The sequence below is a fragment of the Rattus norvegicus genome, chromosome 5, assembly GCF_036323735.1.
Source record: "Rattus norvegicus strain BN/NHsdMcwi chromosome 5, GRCr8, whole genome shotgun sequence".
Classification (NCBI taxonomy): Eukaryota; Metazoa; Chordata; class Mammalia; order Rodentia; family Muridae; genus Rattus; species Rattus norvegicus.
The window spans coordinates 121,223,022-121,240,620 of NC_086023.1; the positions used below are offsets into that span (position 1 = coordinate 121,223,022).

At 44.3% G+C, this 17,599-nt stretch overlaps 1 protein-coding gene across 2 annotated transcripts in view; it reads left to right on the forward strand.

Moving 5' to 3' along the window:
• The first annotated feature begins 9,510 nt into the window (after positions 1-9,510).
• The window catches only part of Dnajc6 (DnaJ heat shock protein family (Hsp40) member C6), a 166,244-nt gene continuing 158,155 nt past the window's right edge, over positions 9,511-17,599 (forward strand). Inside the window, exon 1 of one of the 2 annotated variants that reach the window (XM_006238447.5) lies at positions 9,511-12,717. In XM_006238447.5, the coding sequence (XP_006238509.3) occupies positions 12,603-12,717 (115 nt within the window). In that variant the 5' untranslated portion in view covers positions 9,511-12,602. The remainder of the gene's footprint in view (positions 12,718-17,599) is intronic. The other variant, XM_039109918.2, reaches the window with a different exon arrangement.

Here is a 17,599-nt window from a genome sequence, read left to right on the forward strand (position 1 = left end):
CACAGAGAGTAGCGCTATTTGAAAAGATGAAGAGGTGTGACTTTATTGGAGGAAGTGTGTTCCTGGGGGTGAGCTTTGTGGTTGCCAAAAGTCCAGTCCACGCTCAGAGTTTTTCTCTTCTTGCGGTGGATGTAAATGTAGAACTCACAGTTACTCCCTCAGCACCACATCTGTCTGTGTTTCGCCATGCTTCCTTACCATGACAGTAATGGTCTTAGTCTCTGGAACTGTAATCCAGTTTATTAAATTAAATGCTTTCTTTTACGAGAGTTGCTGCCAGCATGGTGTCTTACTGACTAAGGCAGGTATACAGCAGCCACAGCTAAAGCAATTCTGAAATGGGTGGAGTGTCTGAGAGGGATGCAAAGAGTAAGAAACTACGTTTGCCATTTTCATATGGAAGTGGAATTGAGCTCCCAAACTCTGGCCGCTATGGAACTCCCAGGATCCACACTGACTGCTACACAACTCCCACCATGCAGAGTGAGGATGCAAGGGAAGTACCCATCTAACGGCACAAAAGTCTATCCAGCATCAAATTTATAGGTTCAGCATATTTTTGCAGTTATAAATACTTCTGTTTATTTAGGAACTGCACCATAAATATGCTCTATCTTGAAGGAAAATAAAAATTTTACAAGTCCACGAACTGGAAAATGAAGTCTTGTTTGCTGACTTACATAGACAAAGAAAAGAAAAAGACCAAGCAAAAATCTTGGAGTACCCACGATACCAACTCACAGGCCATACGAAGAAGGAAGGAAGACCAAAGTGTGGGTGCTTCGGTCCTTCTTAGTAGGGCAACAAAGTAAGAATGGGAGGTAGGGGGACCGAGGGGCCTGGGAGGAAGGGGGTTCAAAAAGGAGGGCAGGATCAGGTGTGGGAGGAGATGGGGGAGGGACAGGAGAAGTTCAGAGGGTCAGGGAATTGATTGGAGGTGTGTAGCAGTGGGGGATGAAGAACTGGGGGTAGTCATCAGAAAATCCCAGATGCCAGGAAAGCAAGAGGCTCCCAGGACTCAACGGAGATGACATTAGCTGAAAGGGGAGAGAGAACCTGTGGAGAACATATCCAGAGGTTAAGCATGGCTCCCGGTTGAGGGATGGGGCCACCCAACCATCTCAAAAATATTAACCCAGAATTGTTCCTGTCCAAAGGAAATGCAGGACAAAGAGTGGAGCAGAGACTGAAGGAAAGGCCATCCAGAGACTGCCCCACCTAGGGATCCATCCCATCTGCAGATACCAAACCCAGACACTATTGCAGATACCAAGAAATGCTCGCTAACAGGAGCCTATTATAGCTGTCTCCTGAGAGGCTCTGCCAGATCCTGACAAATACAGATATAGATGTTCACAGCCAACCATAGGACTGAGCACAGGGACCCCAATGGAGGAATTAGGGGAAGGACTGAAGGAGCAGAAGGGGTTTGCAATCCCATAGGAAGAACAATATCAACCAACCAGACCCACCCCACAGAGCTCCCAGGGACTAAACCACCAACCAAAGAATATACATGGAGGGACCCATGGCTCCAGCTAGATATGTAGCAGAGGATGGCCTTGTCTGGCATCAATGGGAGTGGAGGCCCTTAGTCCTGTGGAGGCTTGATGACCCAGTGTAGGGGAATGCTAGGGCAGTGAGGTGGGAGTGGGTGGGTGGGTGGGGGTGCTCCCTCATAGAAGCATGGGGGGAGCAGAATGGGATGGGGATTTGCTAGGGGAAACCTAGAAGGAGGATAACATTTGAAATGTAAATAAATAAAATAACCATTTTTTTTAAAAAGAAAAGACCAAGCTAGGGTGGAATTTGAGCATGTTGTTTACTATTTTAGAGTAAAGCATCTTTGCATTGTGTAACTTTCTTCCTACTTTTCTTTTCCTTCTTTTTAAAAGATTTGTTTTATGTTGAATACACTCTTGCTCTCTTCAGACACACCAGAAGAGGGCATCAGGCCCCATTATAGATGGTTGTGAGCCACCATGTGGTTGGTGGGAATTGAACTCAGGATGTCTAGAAGAGCCATCTCTCCACTAAGCCATCTCTCCAGCCCCCTTCTTTGTCTGTGTCCTTATCTTTGTCGTCTTCTTTCCTCTTCCTCTTCTTCCTCTTCCTCTTCTTCCTCTCCTTTTCCTTCTCCTTCTCCTTCTCCTTCTCCTTCTCCTTCTCCTTCTCTTCCTTACCTCGAACTCAGGGATTCGCCTGCCTCTGCCTCTCAAGTGTTGTATTGTGTTTTTTGATACAGGGTAGATATTTTTAAAAAAACCAAATCCATGCACTTTATTTGTTTAGATATAGAAACTGTAAAGTAAATTTCTAAGAGATTGAGAGTTAATGTGAATGTGGTTGTGTACAGCTATAATCCCAGCTATTCCAGAGTTTGATGCGGCAGGACTGAAAGTACAAAGCCTGTCTGGGCTGCATAGTGAGTGAAAGGCCAGCCTGGTAACACAGCCTTACCCTCTCTCAAATATAATTTTAAAAAGGGTGGTTGTTTTAGTCAGGGTTTCTATTCCTGTACAAAATATCATAACCAAGAAGCAAGTTGGGGAGAAAAGGGTTTTTATTCAGCTTACACTTCCACATTGCTGTTCATCACCAAAGGAGTCAGGACAGGAACTCATACAGGGCAGGAACTTGGAGGCAGAAGCTGATGCAGAGGCCATGGAGGGATGCTGCTTACTCGATTGCTTCCCCTGGCTTGCTCAGCTTGCTTTCTTATAGAACCCAGGACTACCAGCCCAGAGACAGCACCACCTCCAATAGTTGAGAAAATGCCTTATAGCTGGATTTCATGGACACATTTCCTCCTTTCTCTTTGATAACTCCAACTTGTATCAAGGTGACACACAAAACTAGCCAGTACAGTGGTGGTAAGTATATAGGTCAGGAGGAGAATATTTGTCTACCATGTTCACTAAGCCAGTAGTCAGTACCCAGTATCATAAAAAAGAGAAAATTATTATTATTGTTTCTAACAGTCTCACTATTAGTCATGGCTGACCTAAAAGTCTAGAACCCCTTAGAGAAATCATCTGGCTTCTGTCTCTAGTTTAAAGGCACCACTACCACCTTCGTCAGTTGATACCCTGTTTAACCTAAAATATTATTTCCACAAATTAATGTTTACAATTTTTTCTCCCACAAATTTTAAAAGAACACACCTGGGGCTATTCACCTAGAGTCAATAACTCAACTTTCCTACACATTTGCTTGCTGTTGTTGTAAAAGTATAAAAATAAAAAAGTATGGTTGTCTTTTACCCTGCTAGGTCCGCACCGCGGTGCCCCAAGATATCTGCTAGATATCTTGGCGGAAACACATCCCAGACGCACACTTTCCTACACTCAAACCCTCACATAAAAGAACACACAACACAATAATCTTTGACCCAATTAGTAAGATATAATTGCCCACTTAAACATACAAAGCCCGGTATCATCCATCCCTTAAGAACATTGATAACAACCTGTAAATACACAGAGCAGAATCTTAACATCACCTGCCATGGCTTCTCCCCTCTCTCCTTCTCCTCTCTTCTCTTCCTTCAAACTTCTCTCCCGCCCATCCTTCCTTCTCCTCCAATGACAGGCCTCCTTCTATCCTGTACTTGCCCCTCACCTGTACTGTACAGATTCAATGGGGGAAAGGTTCTGATCAAGTCACCTGATTCCTGAGTATGTGACTAGGCAGCTGTCCTAGGGGTAGTGGAATTAGCATCAAAATACAGATAACTTCAGGGCAAACCACAGCTTGCTTTAATTTTTCGACTAAAAAGCTATTAAAAAACATTTTATTTACTATTTGTGTGTGTGTGTGTGTGTGTGTGTGTGTGTGGTGTGTGTGTGCGCGCGCGTGTGTGCATGTTCACATGCCATAGTGCATATGTGGAGGTTGGAGGACAACTTTCAGGAGTCAATTTTCTCCTTCTATTGTGGGTTCTAGGGATACAGCAAGTGCCTTTACACCTTAGAGATCTTGCTAGCCATTGGTCCAAACCTTTGAAACATTTAGATACTATGAAACTCCATCTAGGAGCTGGAATCCTGGTATGATCTTTTTTTTTTTTTTTTTTTTTTTGTTAAAGTGGAGCTGAGACCCACGGACTCTTCTTTGTTGCTACATCTTGGTGTAATGGTGCAGTGGTGGTGTAAGGTTCTGGGGTAGCTCCCACAGCTAGCAGTGTGGGAAGCCATGAGTGAGATCAGTGGAATGTGCCTGAAAATGGATATGCTTCGGATCCATTGGATGGGAGTGGCCTGGGTCCACCTCTTATCCTCACTGAGAGCTGGGTCTCCGTTTCTCCTTCCACACTGTGGCTTGTGCCACTCTGCCCTTAGTGGTGATATATGGTGCATTAGTTTTTGCCAGTATGCTCCTTCTGGATAATACCCAGAAAGTAATGAGGCTCGCAGAAATACTATTGACGTGTGCAGCTCAAAATAATGATCTTACCAACTCTATGTTGGCAATTTTCATGGCCATGTTAAGTTTATTTATGGAAGCTGCAAGTTTGCTAGCAGCTGGAATCCACAGGAAGGGGTGCTCTGACTCAGCCATTGTCCTCTCTGCTATATTAGAGATCTTGCTTGTTTACTAGACAGCCACTAACTATGGAAATAATGACACGGTGCTATATTTAAGATGTCTGAATAATGTAATACCTGGGCTTGATTTTCCTTTGGTCAGTGTAACCAGTCCAGCACTTCTCTTCAGTAAGCACATAGATTTACAGTAATTTTGTTTGGTTATTTTTGTTTGTTTGACACAGAGTTTCTGTGTATAGCCCTGTCTAACCTGGAACTCACTCTGTATACTGGGCTGGCCTTAAATTCAGAGATCTTCCTGCCTCTGCCTCTGCCAAGTATTGGGATTAAAGGCATGTGTCATCACCATGCTTGGCCTGAATAATATTGCAAAGATTAATTTATTTTATTTTTTAATGTGTATGTGTCTATGTATTGGTCTGTGTACATGGATGCAGGTGCCCTCAGAGGCCAGAAGAGCCCATTGAATCGCCTGGAGCTAGAGTTACAGGCAGGTGTGAGCTGCCTGATCTGGATGTGGGAACTGGACTTAGGTCCCCTGGAAGAGCAGCGAGTTTTCCATATCCATGGCTGGGTGATGATGATGATGATGATGATGATGATGATGATGACGACGACGACGACGACGACGACGACGACAACGACAACGACGACGATGACGACAGTGATAATAACAGCAACAACAATAATAGTCGTTCTGTTTTTTGCATATGGGTATTTTGCCTCTATGTAAGTCTGTGCACCATGCACATGTCTAGTGCCCTTGGAGGCCAGAAGAGGCATCAGATCCCTAGGAACTAGAGTGATATAGATGGTTGTGAACCATGTTGGGCTGGGATTTGAACCTGGGACATCTAGAAGAGCTGCCAGTGCTACTAACCACTGAGTCATCTTAACAGCCAGGTCTGAATAATCTTAAAATGTTTTAGTGAATATGAAAATTAAGGCTCAAATTATGAGGATTTAAGCATTTTATCTATTTTCAAGTTCATGAAAAATTAACAAGTACAAATTAACAAGTTTGCTTGCACAGTTATAGGAATGTAGAGTGTGGTATCATGAGTAAGACAGAGGTTAAATAAAGGGACCAGAGAGAAGTGAACAGTGATCTGAATTTTTTTCTTAGAACACTTGGTATCTGTGGGATCAGTGATGAGGCAGTGGGAGAAGGCCAGCTCTTCGAGGAGAATCAAGCAATTGTCATACTGTATGCTGGACTCAGGAGAAGCTGGGCACAGGAAACACAGGGGTGGCTCCTTTGAGGTTCCTCCCAGCCATCTCTTTTCCCAGCAGGTGTGCTCATATCCACACTGTAGGATTTGGGGGAGTTGCTTGTGTTCTTCCTTTTTTTTGAAATGTTTTTTCTCTAATATTTTCCTACATTACCCAGGGTACTCTGGAGCTTGCCATCCTCCCACTATCCCTCTCACTAGCTGAGATTATGGAAGTGTGTCACTGTGTCTATGAGGTTTAATTTCCACGCTTCTAAAGTAAAAGAGCTTTAAAACTGTCTTTGAGATAAAATAGTCAAAGCAGGAAAATGGGTTTCATTTTAAAGTATACAATATGCTCCCAATGTTGAGGTTTTATGGCTTTTTTATAATTATGGAAATACTTAATAGATACTTGTTTCTGTTATCTCAACATTGAAATGTTTGTCACTAAGCCTGCTCATGTTATTTTTTGTTGATATGGTGATGGCTGGTCTTTCATTGCCTGTGGTCCCTTCGAGACAAAACACTAGAGCAGAACTCACCTTCTGTTTGTGGGAAATGGGTATAGGGCATAGAAAGCCCCCCCCCCTCTCTGTGTGTGTGTGTGTCTGTCTGTCTGTCTGTGGGTGAATTGGGGCAGTAGAAGCCTGATTCCTTACAGTCCTCTAGTAGGATGTTTTTGCCTTTATTTTATAAACCGTAATTTAAATTTCTTATGGCATTCGTAAGCTTTTTTTTTTTAATATGGAGGAATTATTTTGAGTTTTTAACAAATGAAGGTAATATCTTTGGTTGGAGTGAATACTATTTTTTTGGTAAACTACTATTTATTTGGTAATTTAGAAGTAAAATTAAAATTACTATTTACTTGGTAATTCAGGAATAACCATCAACCATTTCAAAGTACAGGTGATAGCATCTGAAATAATGAGCATTCTAGCCAGAAAATTTCCATGTGAAAGGGTTTTATGGGTTTGGTTTTTCTTTAAATTTTGCTATTAATTTCTAGTTTTTGTTTGTTTTGTTTTTGTCCTGTGGTTGAAGAAGGAATTTTAGGTTTACTATTCCTACTTTAAGAAACCTTTTGGTTTTGGTGCTGGGATTAAATCCTGTGTGTCACACATGCTTAGCCAGTCCCGTCCTGCTGAATTACAACCCTCCCCCAACCTGCTTTAAGAAATCCTTGAGGTTCCTGTACTCCCTGTGAGTGCTCGGAATTAAGGGTATTCTCTGGTGCTGCATTTCAGCAGGGACAACTGCAGCGATGTCGGCTATTAGCTTCATGGAATGCTGCTTGTGAGAAGAACAAGATAGTTAACCAAGAGCACATTGCAACAACATAAGCTGTGCCAGGCTTCTCTTTAGATGGGCCATCCCAACTCATCAGCCCAGGAGAGAAACCTTTTCCATACTCAGCCATTAACCTGTGACACTTTTGCTTTTTCACCATCTGTCTGCAACATATTATTTGGTTGTTCTTTTTCCCACGGGAGATTAAAAGGAGAGTTGAAGGAAGGATATTAACTTTGTTTCCATTTTTGAAATCCTGGATATAGTGTTTATTTAGTAAACAAGAATAGGACTGGCGTGCTGGCAGTGGGTGGTGGTTTTGGTGTTCTTCCTCTGTCCTGTTTGTACATTCTTTTCTGTTTCCTGTGGAGGTTAAAAGACCACATCAGGTTTCTTGGGGTGGGAGTTACAGATAGTAATGAGTTTCCATATGGGTGCTGGGAATCCAACCTATGTCTTCAGGAAGAGCAACAAGTGCTCTTTTTAAAAATTAATTGATTTCTTTTACAACCCAATTACAGTTTACCCTCCCTCCTCTCCTTCCAGTCCTCCCCCTTCTCTCCTCTCCCCATCCCCAACCACTCCTCCATTTCTTTTCATAAAAGGGGAGCCCTCCCTTGGATCAACCAGCCCTGGCCTATTAGACTTAGCTTGTCCCCCATGGTGGTAGTAGACCTGCTGTCATCATGGTCATTGGTTTAGAAGGTGTGGAGTGACACTGTTGATCCCAGTGACTTACACTGGTGGTGACTTACAATATAGCTCATTTCATAGAATCTTCTAGAAGGGGGTGGGTTTAGACATGGGGATGTTTAGACATATTAGAAAAAAGGAAGTTTTACAGCATAGAGCTTGAAGGATGTGATCTTTGTCCCAGATTCAGGTCTTTCCCCATAGCTCTAAAACACACACACACACACACACACACACACACACACACACACACACACACAGAGAGAGAGAGAGAGAGAGAGAGAGAGAGAGAGAGAGAAAGAGAGAGAGAGAGAGAGAGAGAGAGAGAGAGAGAGAGAGAGAGAACATTTATTTTATTCATTGGAAAAAAGAGAGCATAAAGCTTGCCACTGTTTCTCTAAGGGGCACGGCATTCTAGCAGGCTACCATTATAAATCTGAGCCGGTTTGATCCAGTACACTGACTGCAATAAGTTACTGCAAGAACTGCTCACCACTTACTTTATAGAAAACAGGTTGAGTAGTAGGCAAGGATGACTAGGATCGTGCTGTTCTCAAGAGACAAAGTGGGGTTCTCACAGCTCTGCTTGTTCTGGAGGGAGATAATCCTCCAGACATCCTATACCTTGATACCTGCCTGCTAAACACACACACACACACACACACACACACACACACACACAATCCCTTCATAGGCACATCATTACACACATACATACATAGATACGTTCATGCATGTACATATACATTCCTTAAAGCTCATTGATTTTAAGAACTGACACTTGAGTATTTTGTAGTTCTGATAGCATTTTTTAGTTCTGATACACAACGATGCCAATGAAATTGGGGTGCTTTTGTTTGCTTGCTTGCTTAGTTTTCCCCTTCCTGGTAAGCTACATGTATAATTAAGTGGGTTTACTTGGTTTGCATATTTCATATTTGGATTCTTCAACTACATTTATTTGTTAATTTGTGGTACGTGTGATGCGTATGTGGTGTGTGTGTGTGTGTGTATGTGTGTGTGTGATGTGTATCACATGTGTATGTGTGTGTATATGTGGTGTGTGGTGTGTGTGTGGCGGTGCAGGCCAGAGGACCATGAAGGAGTCAGTTCTCTCTATTATGTGAGTTCTGATAGAATTCAGTGTAGTGAGAATTTTGGAATTTGGGTTTCTTTTAAAGACACAGAAATATATTAAGAATATGTTTTTGTTTTAATTCCAGGTATGGGATATAGGGTAGTTTCAGACTGTCCACAGCAGCTGACTATGCTCTGGCAGGAACATGATTTTTGCCAGCTGCAGATAGTTTGATTGTGTGACATTTGGAATTCTGGGGACTTTTCAGAGTATCTAAATGCTACGGCCTCGAGAGGGGGGAGGGGGAGGTGAGTTGTTGGTTGTCGATTGTTAAGTGGGCAAAGAAAAAACAACAACAGGAAGAAGAAATTAGATACCCTGACTTTGAAGGTCAAACGTCCCAAGTTACTCACCGCTCCTACACATCAGGAAGTCGTCTAATTAATGACAACCCTTTCTTTACTCATCCCTGACTTTATTCAGACATCTCTTTCCTCTCCCCTCTATCCTTTTTTTCTCTCTTATCTAGAGTTAGGGGGTTGGAAAGGGTGAAAGAAAGGGGTGGAGAAAGGAGGGAGAAAAAAAAAAACCCTACAAAGTAGCCAAACTCAGCTACAACTCAGGTCATCATGCTTTGCCACAGGCAAAAGCCTTTCCCTAAGAAACCATCTCACCAGCCCACATTTTTCTTTTTTTTCTTTTTTAAGTTTGTCTTACTGTATTTTCAGTGTCCAGTTTTGAGGTATGAAAGACATTCTTGTCCCTAAGCCCCTGAGAGTACCTCGGGGCACTTGGATGTTTTCTCTTAGGCTGAGTCCTCTTCTCATGGGCTTCCAGGGTTTGTTGAAGACTATTCTACCCCCTTCTCCCCTACCCCCACCTATCTGTGGCTCACTGTAACTGTGGGAACCAGAAGCCTCTGACCTTGTTCCAGCTCTGAGCTGAAAGAGTGTCATGAAGTCACATAATGTCTGGAAGAAAAGTCCTTCTGATCTTTTCCAGACCAATAAATGCTTGTCTGCTGTCTGCTTCCTCCCTCCGTTTGAGGCAGGGCTAGTCTAGGAGCTTGAATTGTAATTCTTCCTCCTCTTCCTGCCAAGGGTGAAGCTATAGACTCCTTGTTTGACCCACAACATCTTAAGTGGTGAGCAATCAGGTCCCTCCAGTGGAGACCCTGTGGAGATGCAGACAACAGAAGCCAAAGGGAGTCTTGCCAGGCTCACTGGGGCTAGGGTAGTATTTCAGTCCTGGTTGGTAAGATTCGGCAAATGTACAGTGGTGTGGTGGGTTACCTAGGAAGGAACTGTCTAGGCCATCTGGTTATACTCCTTTCTTTAATGACAATGGCTGTAGTGGTGACAGTTTAAGTTGTGATTCAGGAGGGGAAGGAGCATAATCATATTTCACGGAGAATTTGGATAGCAAAAATCAGATACCAAGTATTCTAACCCCAGGCCTCTTTCCCCTGAGTTAATAAGTCATAGGGACCAGGCGAAACAGACGAAACCTTGTTTAGGGCATTAGTAGATTGCATGTGACCACCATTCCTGAATAGCTCTGCTAAATAGATGACTTGTTGTCTTCAGTTTGGAGGCCATGGGACCTGAACGTTGATACGAAACAAATCTCACTTTAATGGAGGGGGAGAGAGGGAGGGAGGGAGGGAGGGAGGGAGAGAAAGAGATCCGGCTGCTTTCCAGTCTCTCCCTCTCATCTTTCATTTTGTATGTATACCCTCATATTCTGCATTGCTGATTAATCAAATAGAGCTGTCCTGTATTTTTATACTGGGCTAATCACCTAGACCACCAAAGGCCTCTTTGAAATCAGGGAGGTTAGGTCCTCACCCTTGTGACTTCTCAGATTCATCAGGCCTCTCCCTTAGATGGTGGCTGCCTTCCTCAAGGGTGATGAGTAAGCCAAATGTAACCATGGAAACGTGAGCCCAGTGGCGTGTCCTTATTTGATATACTGGATGGAACTATCTGCAATTCAGATGTGTATTCTTTAATCCCTGCACCGAGGAGACAGGGGAGAGAGCATCTCTGTGAGTTTGAGGCCAGTCTGGTCTACATAGCTATAGGATAACCCTAACAACATAGAGAGAACTTGTCTCCCCCATTTTTTCCTTATTGGTTTGTAAGTGCCATAGTGTAAGAGAATTGTTTCCCTTTCTGCCTGGTTGAGATAGGGCTTTTCTTGTCTCTGTCTCCCTTTGTATGTAGGCTAGCTGGGCTGTGAACATCAAGCTGATCTTGTTTTTGCCTTTCATCCCACAGTTGGGGTGTTGGATTACAGATTGGAGTCCTGGCAGCACCTAGCTTTGTGCTGGTTCTGGGGATCAGATTTAGGTTGCCAAACTTGTGAGGCAAGTGCTGTCACCTGCTGAGCAGAGATATGCATTTTTCTAAAATTACACTTATTTATTCTTTTCTTCTTAATACTGCCCTTGCTGTTTTGAGACAAGGTCTTCCTACACAGCCCAGGCTGGTCTTGCACTTGCCATCCTCCTGCCTCAGCCGCTCCAGCATTAGGATTGTAGGTGAGTACTACCAAGCCAAACACACTGAGCTCCTTCCTAAGTCAGTTGGGGGTATTTCAGGGAGTGTACCTGATTCCATTTACTGATCTATGTGCCTTTGTCCCTTTGCAAATACCACACTGTTTTGTTACTGTGTCAAGAACACACTGGGGCCTTACATGTTTACAGTGAGCACTTTCCCACTCTGAACACTGTTTTTGACACCTGGGCTTCAGTAGTAGGCTTCCTGTCCTGTAAAGTGATTTTTTTCCCCCATCTTAGTTTTTACATTTATTGTGTCATGGTCCTTTATTCTGAAATACTTCAACGTATATTTTCTAAAACTAAGAGCTTTTTAAGGTAACTGTCAACAGGTTTATAAATGATAAACGATGATCTATTTTATCATCTGAATTTAATGGGTCAACCCAATAGTATCCTTTAGAGCCCCACAAAGCACAAAAACATGAAATGCCTCCACCCTAGGGCGCAGTCTAGGGGCAGAATTGTGTTTAGTAGCTGTGACTCTCCCACCTCCTCTGATCTTGAACACAGCTTTTTAGGACATTGGTACCTCTGGAGAATAACTACATCACCCCTTCTTAGGAGTGTTGTTCTCATTTTTGGAAACACCAAATAAACCCAGAATGAGGTGCTCTTTTTGTTGTTCAGGCTACAAGACATACAAGCCTGGAGTGCTGAGCAAGCCGCAGTCAGAGACATGTAGCTTTCATTTGCCACCACTGGTGATTTTAATTTTGATCACCCCGTGAAGCCCTTATCTGATATTCATGATTGCAAAGATGGCAGTTTTATAATTTGGTGGGCATACAAAGAGACGCGTGTTTAATTTCTAACATGTTGCTTCAGTGAGACAGAGTGAGCGCTGAGGAGGAAGCCGTCCTTTCAGCGCGCTAAGATCTCTGGGCAGACGACTTACCCCTGGGAGCTTCGATCTAATGCTCTGCCATGCGAGATAGGATCGAGGCTCTTCCCGGGTTCCCGGGGTTCCCCTGGGGTGCCGGCTACTGTGGGCCGCGCACGGATTTCTCTGCAGCAAAGGGCGCGTGTCCGTGCCCGCGCACACCTGTTCGTGCCCGGGGTCCCGCGGGTCCCGCCGCCACGCGCGGGCTGTTTCGCCCCGCCGCAAGCTCCTCCTCCATGGCCGCGTCCACCCGCCGGCGGCCGGGCACAAGCAGACGCGCGGCGGCGGCGGCAACCCTGGGCCCAGGCAGCGGCGGGAAGGGGCGGGCGCACGGATGGGCGCGACCGAGGCCGGAGGCACTAAGAGCCCGAGGCTGCTGTCCGTGCTGCGGCGGTGGCGTGCGGGCCGGCGGCTGAGGAGAATGCGATCGGCTTTCCGGGCGGAGCGGAGTGAGTGCGAGCGCGGTGGGCATCAGGACTGGCACTGGGGGTTGGGGAGGAGCAGCGGGTACTGGGACACCCCCGCAGAAGCCAAGCCCGAGGTGCCCAGACTCAGACAGGGTAGGGGCGGGTCTCGGTGTGCTCCCTTCCCCCAGAGTCCTGTCTGCCGGCTTGACTCTGCCTTGGGGAAAATCCTGGGAGACACGCGACAGAATATCATGCAGGTGGCTCCCCTCCTCGACCCCACACCTGACCCAGCTCCTGCAGTGCGGTACCTTTGGGGCGTTGATATGACCCCCCCCACCCCCAGGCTCCCTTCTATTTCTCCCCATCTGCGCCCAGCCCAATCCCCTTTCCAACCTGTTGGCTCTCGGAGCTTCCAGGTTACTCTGAAGCCGCTTCAAGGAACTGCTTTCCAGGTTATAGGCATCCTGTCTTTACTGGGGCCTCTACTTGCCGCTGCTCATCATGGTCTGGATTCATTCCATTCATTTTTTTATCCAGCCCCTCTCTCTGCCAGGACCCGAAGGGAACAAGACAGACCCGTGAGACCATTTTCTAGAGAGGGAGGCCAACATTACACTCCTAAATGCCACCCATCCCTGGGGAACTGGGCTGGTAGAGGAAGAGGCAGATGTGCCAAGAAGGCCTAAGGCACTGCCACTGGGGGAGTCCCAGACCGGTTGAGTTACTCCGGTAAGCTGGGAATGCTGGCACAGTATGGCTTCCAGGAGCTGAGCAAGAGGAAAGTGAGAGTTTCTAGAGGATTGAGACCTGGGAGGAAGAGTCGACATTTTATCTCAGTGAGAAGCAAGGCTTCTGAGTAGGGAACGACATGATCTACTGGCTCATGGTTTCTTAGCCAGCAGAGGCCATGCCCTCATTTCGCAGCCTGGCGGACTGCCACCCAAACACTGTCTCTCTGGAAGTCTTTCCTGCCACCTGTAACCTCTTCATTAGGTATTCATCCCGTGCAGGGCATTTGTGGCTGGCTGTCTCAGATCACACTTACCCCAGATCTTTTTGCCTTTTCTACACATCGAGGTGTGTGTGTGTGTGTGTGTGTGTGTGTGTGTGTGTGTCTGTCTCCTTTTTGTCTGTTTCTGTCATCTAAATATGTGAGGCTGACATGCCTTGATTTCTAAAATGGCCGACAGATCCAGACCTGAAGCAGATTTCAGAGCCCCATGGTGACATAGCTATCCCTACCTTGTTGCTTAAGGATAATTATTAAATATTAAATAAATAATAGAAAGAGTTAATAACTGTAACATACTGACACAGAATTGGGAGTATAAAATTTGACAAAGATCAATAATAGTCTTGCAAGTATTTATTTAATGCTACAGACAGGAGCTTTTGTGAGTGGTAAAGAGACTCCTCAGCCTGTCATCACCACTGTGCTAGCTTCTTAAGTTTGTGTTTCTACTGTAATTAACATGAACACGAAACTTCCTCCTTATATTGACCAATATCTGCTGCTGACAGCCAGCAGGGCTAGGGATGGTCAGCTCTTTTCTCTAGGTTGCTGGGTCGGGGATAGCAGCAGGTCCTTCAGAGACAATCCCATACATCATCTGGATCTGGGTAGGAAGGAATGGATAGTAGTTTTATAGTGTTAAAACCAATTGTAATTTTAAAGCTAGCTCTACCCGTACCTTTAATCCCAGCACTTGGGAGGCAGAGGCAGGGGGATCTTGGTGAGCTAGAGAGCAGTCTGGTTTACATCTGGTTTACATTTGGACAGCAGGGGTTATATAGTGAGACGCCGTCTCAAGAAAAACAGAACCAAGCAAACCAGGAAATAAATATAGTTCTGTACTGAATGTAGACCACTCTCTGCTTCTGTTCCCAGTTCCAATCTTATGGTTCATCCACAGTTTTTCAGGCTATTCATTAATCCTGTACACTTCTCTACTATTCATTTCTCTTCTCATTCCCTAAACATACCGGGGACAAAACTATTATGATATGACTATTAATTATACTTAATAGATTAATTCAAACAAGATCTTGCTCAATTTTTTTTATTTATTTACTTTTCTGAGACATGGTTTCACTATCTGGCTTTGGCTGACCTGGAACTCTCTAGATCAGAACTCACAGGACCCTGTTATCTCTCCCTCCTGAGAGCGAGTGCTACCATGGCACCCAGCTTTGGTCAGATCTTGGAAAAACGCCTGGGAGAAGAAGGTAGTTGATACTTATTCCCTTTGCTTCATATTTGAGACGATAAATCAAGAGATACTAAATGACTTGCCAGAGGCCTCCTAGCAGGTCAATGCCTATCAGGCCTGACTATCTATAGACCGCCCCCTCTGCCACATCTCCCAGCACAGAATAGACAGGTTCCCACACATTCCTGGAGGGGAGGAATAAGATGAGCTACCACCCAGTGAAAGAAATCCATAGCTCAGTTTTATCTGGTTCTGCAAAGTGTGATCTGATTTTTTTTTTCCCATAATGACATCACTATCACTTGAACACCTCGAGCCACATTCTCTGATGGTCATCGGGTTACAATTTTAGTCTGCTGCTAATGAGTGGCACACAGCGAGACAGTGTGATGTTGGCCAGGGGCCCTTAATCTTTCTAAAACTCAGTCATTTACCATCAGCAAAATGGGTGTGCTAATTCTTAAGGCCTTGTAGCTGTGCTGATTAATGTTTGCCTAGAAAGGGATAGTTATTATTTTTATGAATATTAGCACAGATCTTACACTTCAAGATTGTTTAGTCTTAAAGGCTCTTACCACCTTGACCTCTAAGGCTTCATGCTAATTTATTTCTGACAGTGATGATCAAGGTTCTTGATTCCTTTCTGTGTTCTGCTAGGCCTTTTTGTTTAAAGTTAGGTAAGTTTATTCTTTTACAATTTCATACAACAATATGCTCCATTCTGATAGTGTTCGATGTTTTAATGCTTCCCTACTTGATGTGTAAAAAATGATGCTTCAGGCCCTTTTATTGCTTTGTGATTTTGGAGACAGGGTCTCATGTATCTCAGGCTGGCCTTGAACTTGTGATTCTCCTACTCGACCTTCCAAATACTGCGTATAGGCACGATCCCCATGCACATGCATGGCCATGACAACCATAGCCACTGTGGTCATTTGTCTTTTAAAAAATTGGGTTCCTTTGATAAATAGCAGATCTAAGTATCTTTTCACAAACGTTGGCTGCTCAGATGAGCCTCCGTGTGAAGCGTGGCGCCGTCCTTTCCTACCCTTTTATTTGGTGGTTCATCTTCTTCTTCTCTCTTTATAGGGATTCTTTAAATATTCCGGGTTCTAATCAGTTACTCAGTTTAGATTTAATTATGTAGTATTTTTGTTTTCTTCAAGTTCTGGGATCAAATTCAAGGCTTCTCCATGAATGGGAATGTGATCAAGTTGTGTGGAAATTAACCCTTGCAATGCCTCCGTCCTTCCCAGAGAATGATTTTTTTAAAATCACACCTCAAAGTTGTTAAGTGTAGGAAAGGGACTGTCCAGAGGGAAGATGCATTTCTGTAACCAGAAGGCTTCTCTGGCCTTTGGAATTATGCTAATCAGCCCTGAGTTCCTCTCTCAAGAGATCACCTCATCCCTGTTGGTGCTTTTTTCCTACGAAGACACAGCTGGAACCAACTTGGTCTATACCAGCAGATACTGTTTTCCAGGACAAGAAGAGAGCAGAGCATATGTCAGTTAATCGCTAGCTTGGCTCCTTGTTTCTAACAGCGTGTCCTTTTCTCTTTTAAACACATTAAATGGAGGTAGTGGTTAATGGAATTAAAACAAGATTGCAAATATAAAAGGCATTTTGGGGGCTGAGCAGATGGCTCGTTGAGGAAAGTGTTTACTGAATAAACAGGAGACCTTACTTTAGATCCTGAGCACCCATGTTAGAACTGGGCATGACAGATCACATCTGTCACCCCCGCTCCTGAGCACACCTGCATAACACACACACACACACACACACACACACACACATGCACACACATGCACACACACTCACTCACTCATGCATGTACACACAAACATAAAATGCAAGATAGTTGGTCCTGACAAGTAGCCACCCCTTTGTCTGAGGGGCAGAGTTTACTGACTAATGTTCTCAGGCCCAGTTTCTTCTCCTGTCACATGTTCTGTGTACAGGTACATAACTGAGGGAGGGTTTTCAAATCAGCTTCCAGATCCATATCAGCAGTTCCTAGATGTAAAAATTCTCCACGCTACTTTAGAGTCACCAAGTGAGGAACTGTAGAGGCAGAATTCTTAAATCTGTCCTTTAATCAGCCATGAAGTAAGCCCAGTACAAGCTAAGATTTGGGAAAGTGACCTGTGAATGGAAAAGGGCTTTTGTCCAGTGTGCATCATTTGCTGACTTGTGGCATGAGTAAGTTACTAGGCATTTCTTGGTGTCCCAAGCTCACAACAATACAGGAGGATGATAGGATATAGTAGCCCTTTCTTTCCAGGGCTGCTGTGAATGACATGAAGTATCCTGGCCTTGCTGCTCCTTGTCTCATTGGGGTTGTAACATATATGTAGTACTGTGTGCCAGCTAAACAGTGCATCTATCTATCTATCTATCTATCTATCTATCTATCTATCTATCTATCTATCATCTATCTATCTATCTATCTATCTATTATCTATCTATCTATGTATCTATCTATCATCTACATTAAGAGTGTGTGTGTGTGTGTGTGTGTGTGTGTGTGTGTGTGTGTGTCTAGATGTTAGGGGAGGACTTTCAGGCATTGGTTCATCCTCCTACTTTGTTGAGTCAGGCTCTCTCTTGTTGTTTCTCCAGACCAGTTGTCCTAGAGGTTCTAGGAGACTGTCTTGTCACTGGTCTTGTAGCTTGGATTACTGATAGATTCCAGGGTATCTGTTTTTTGT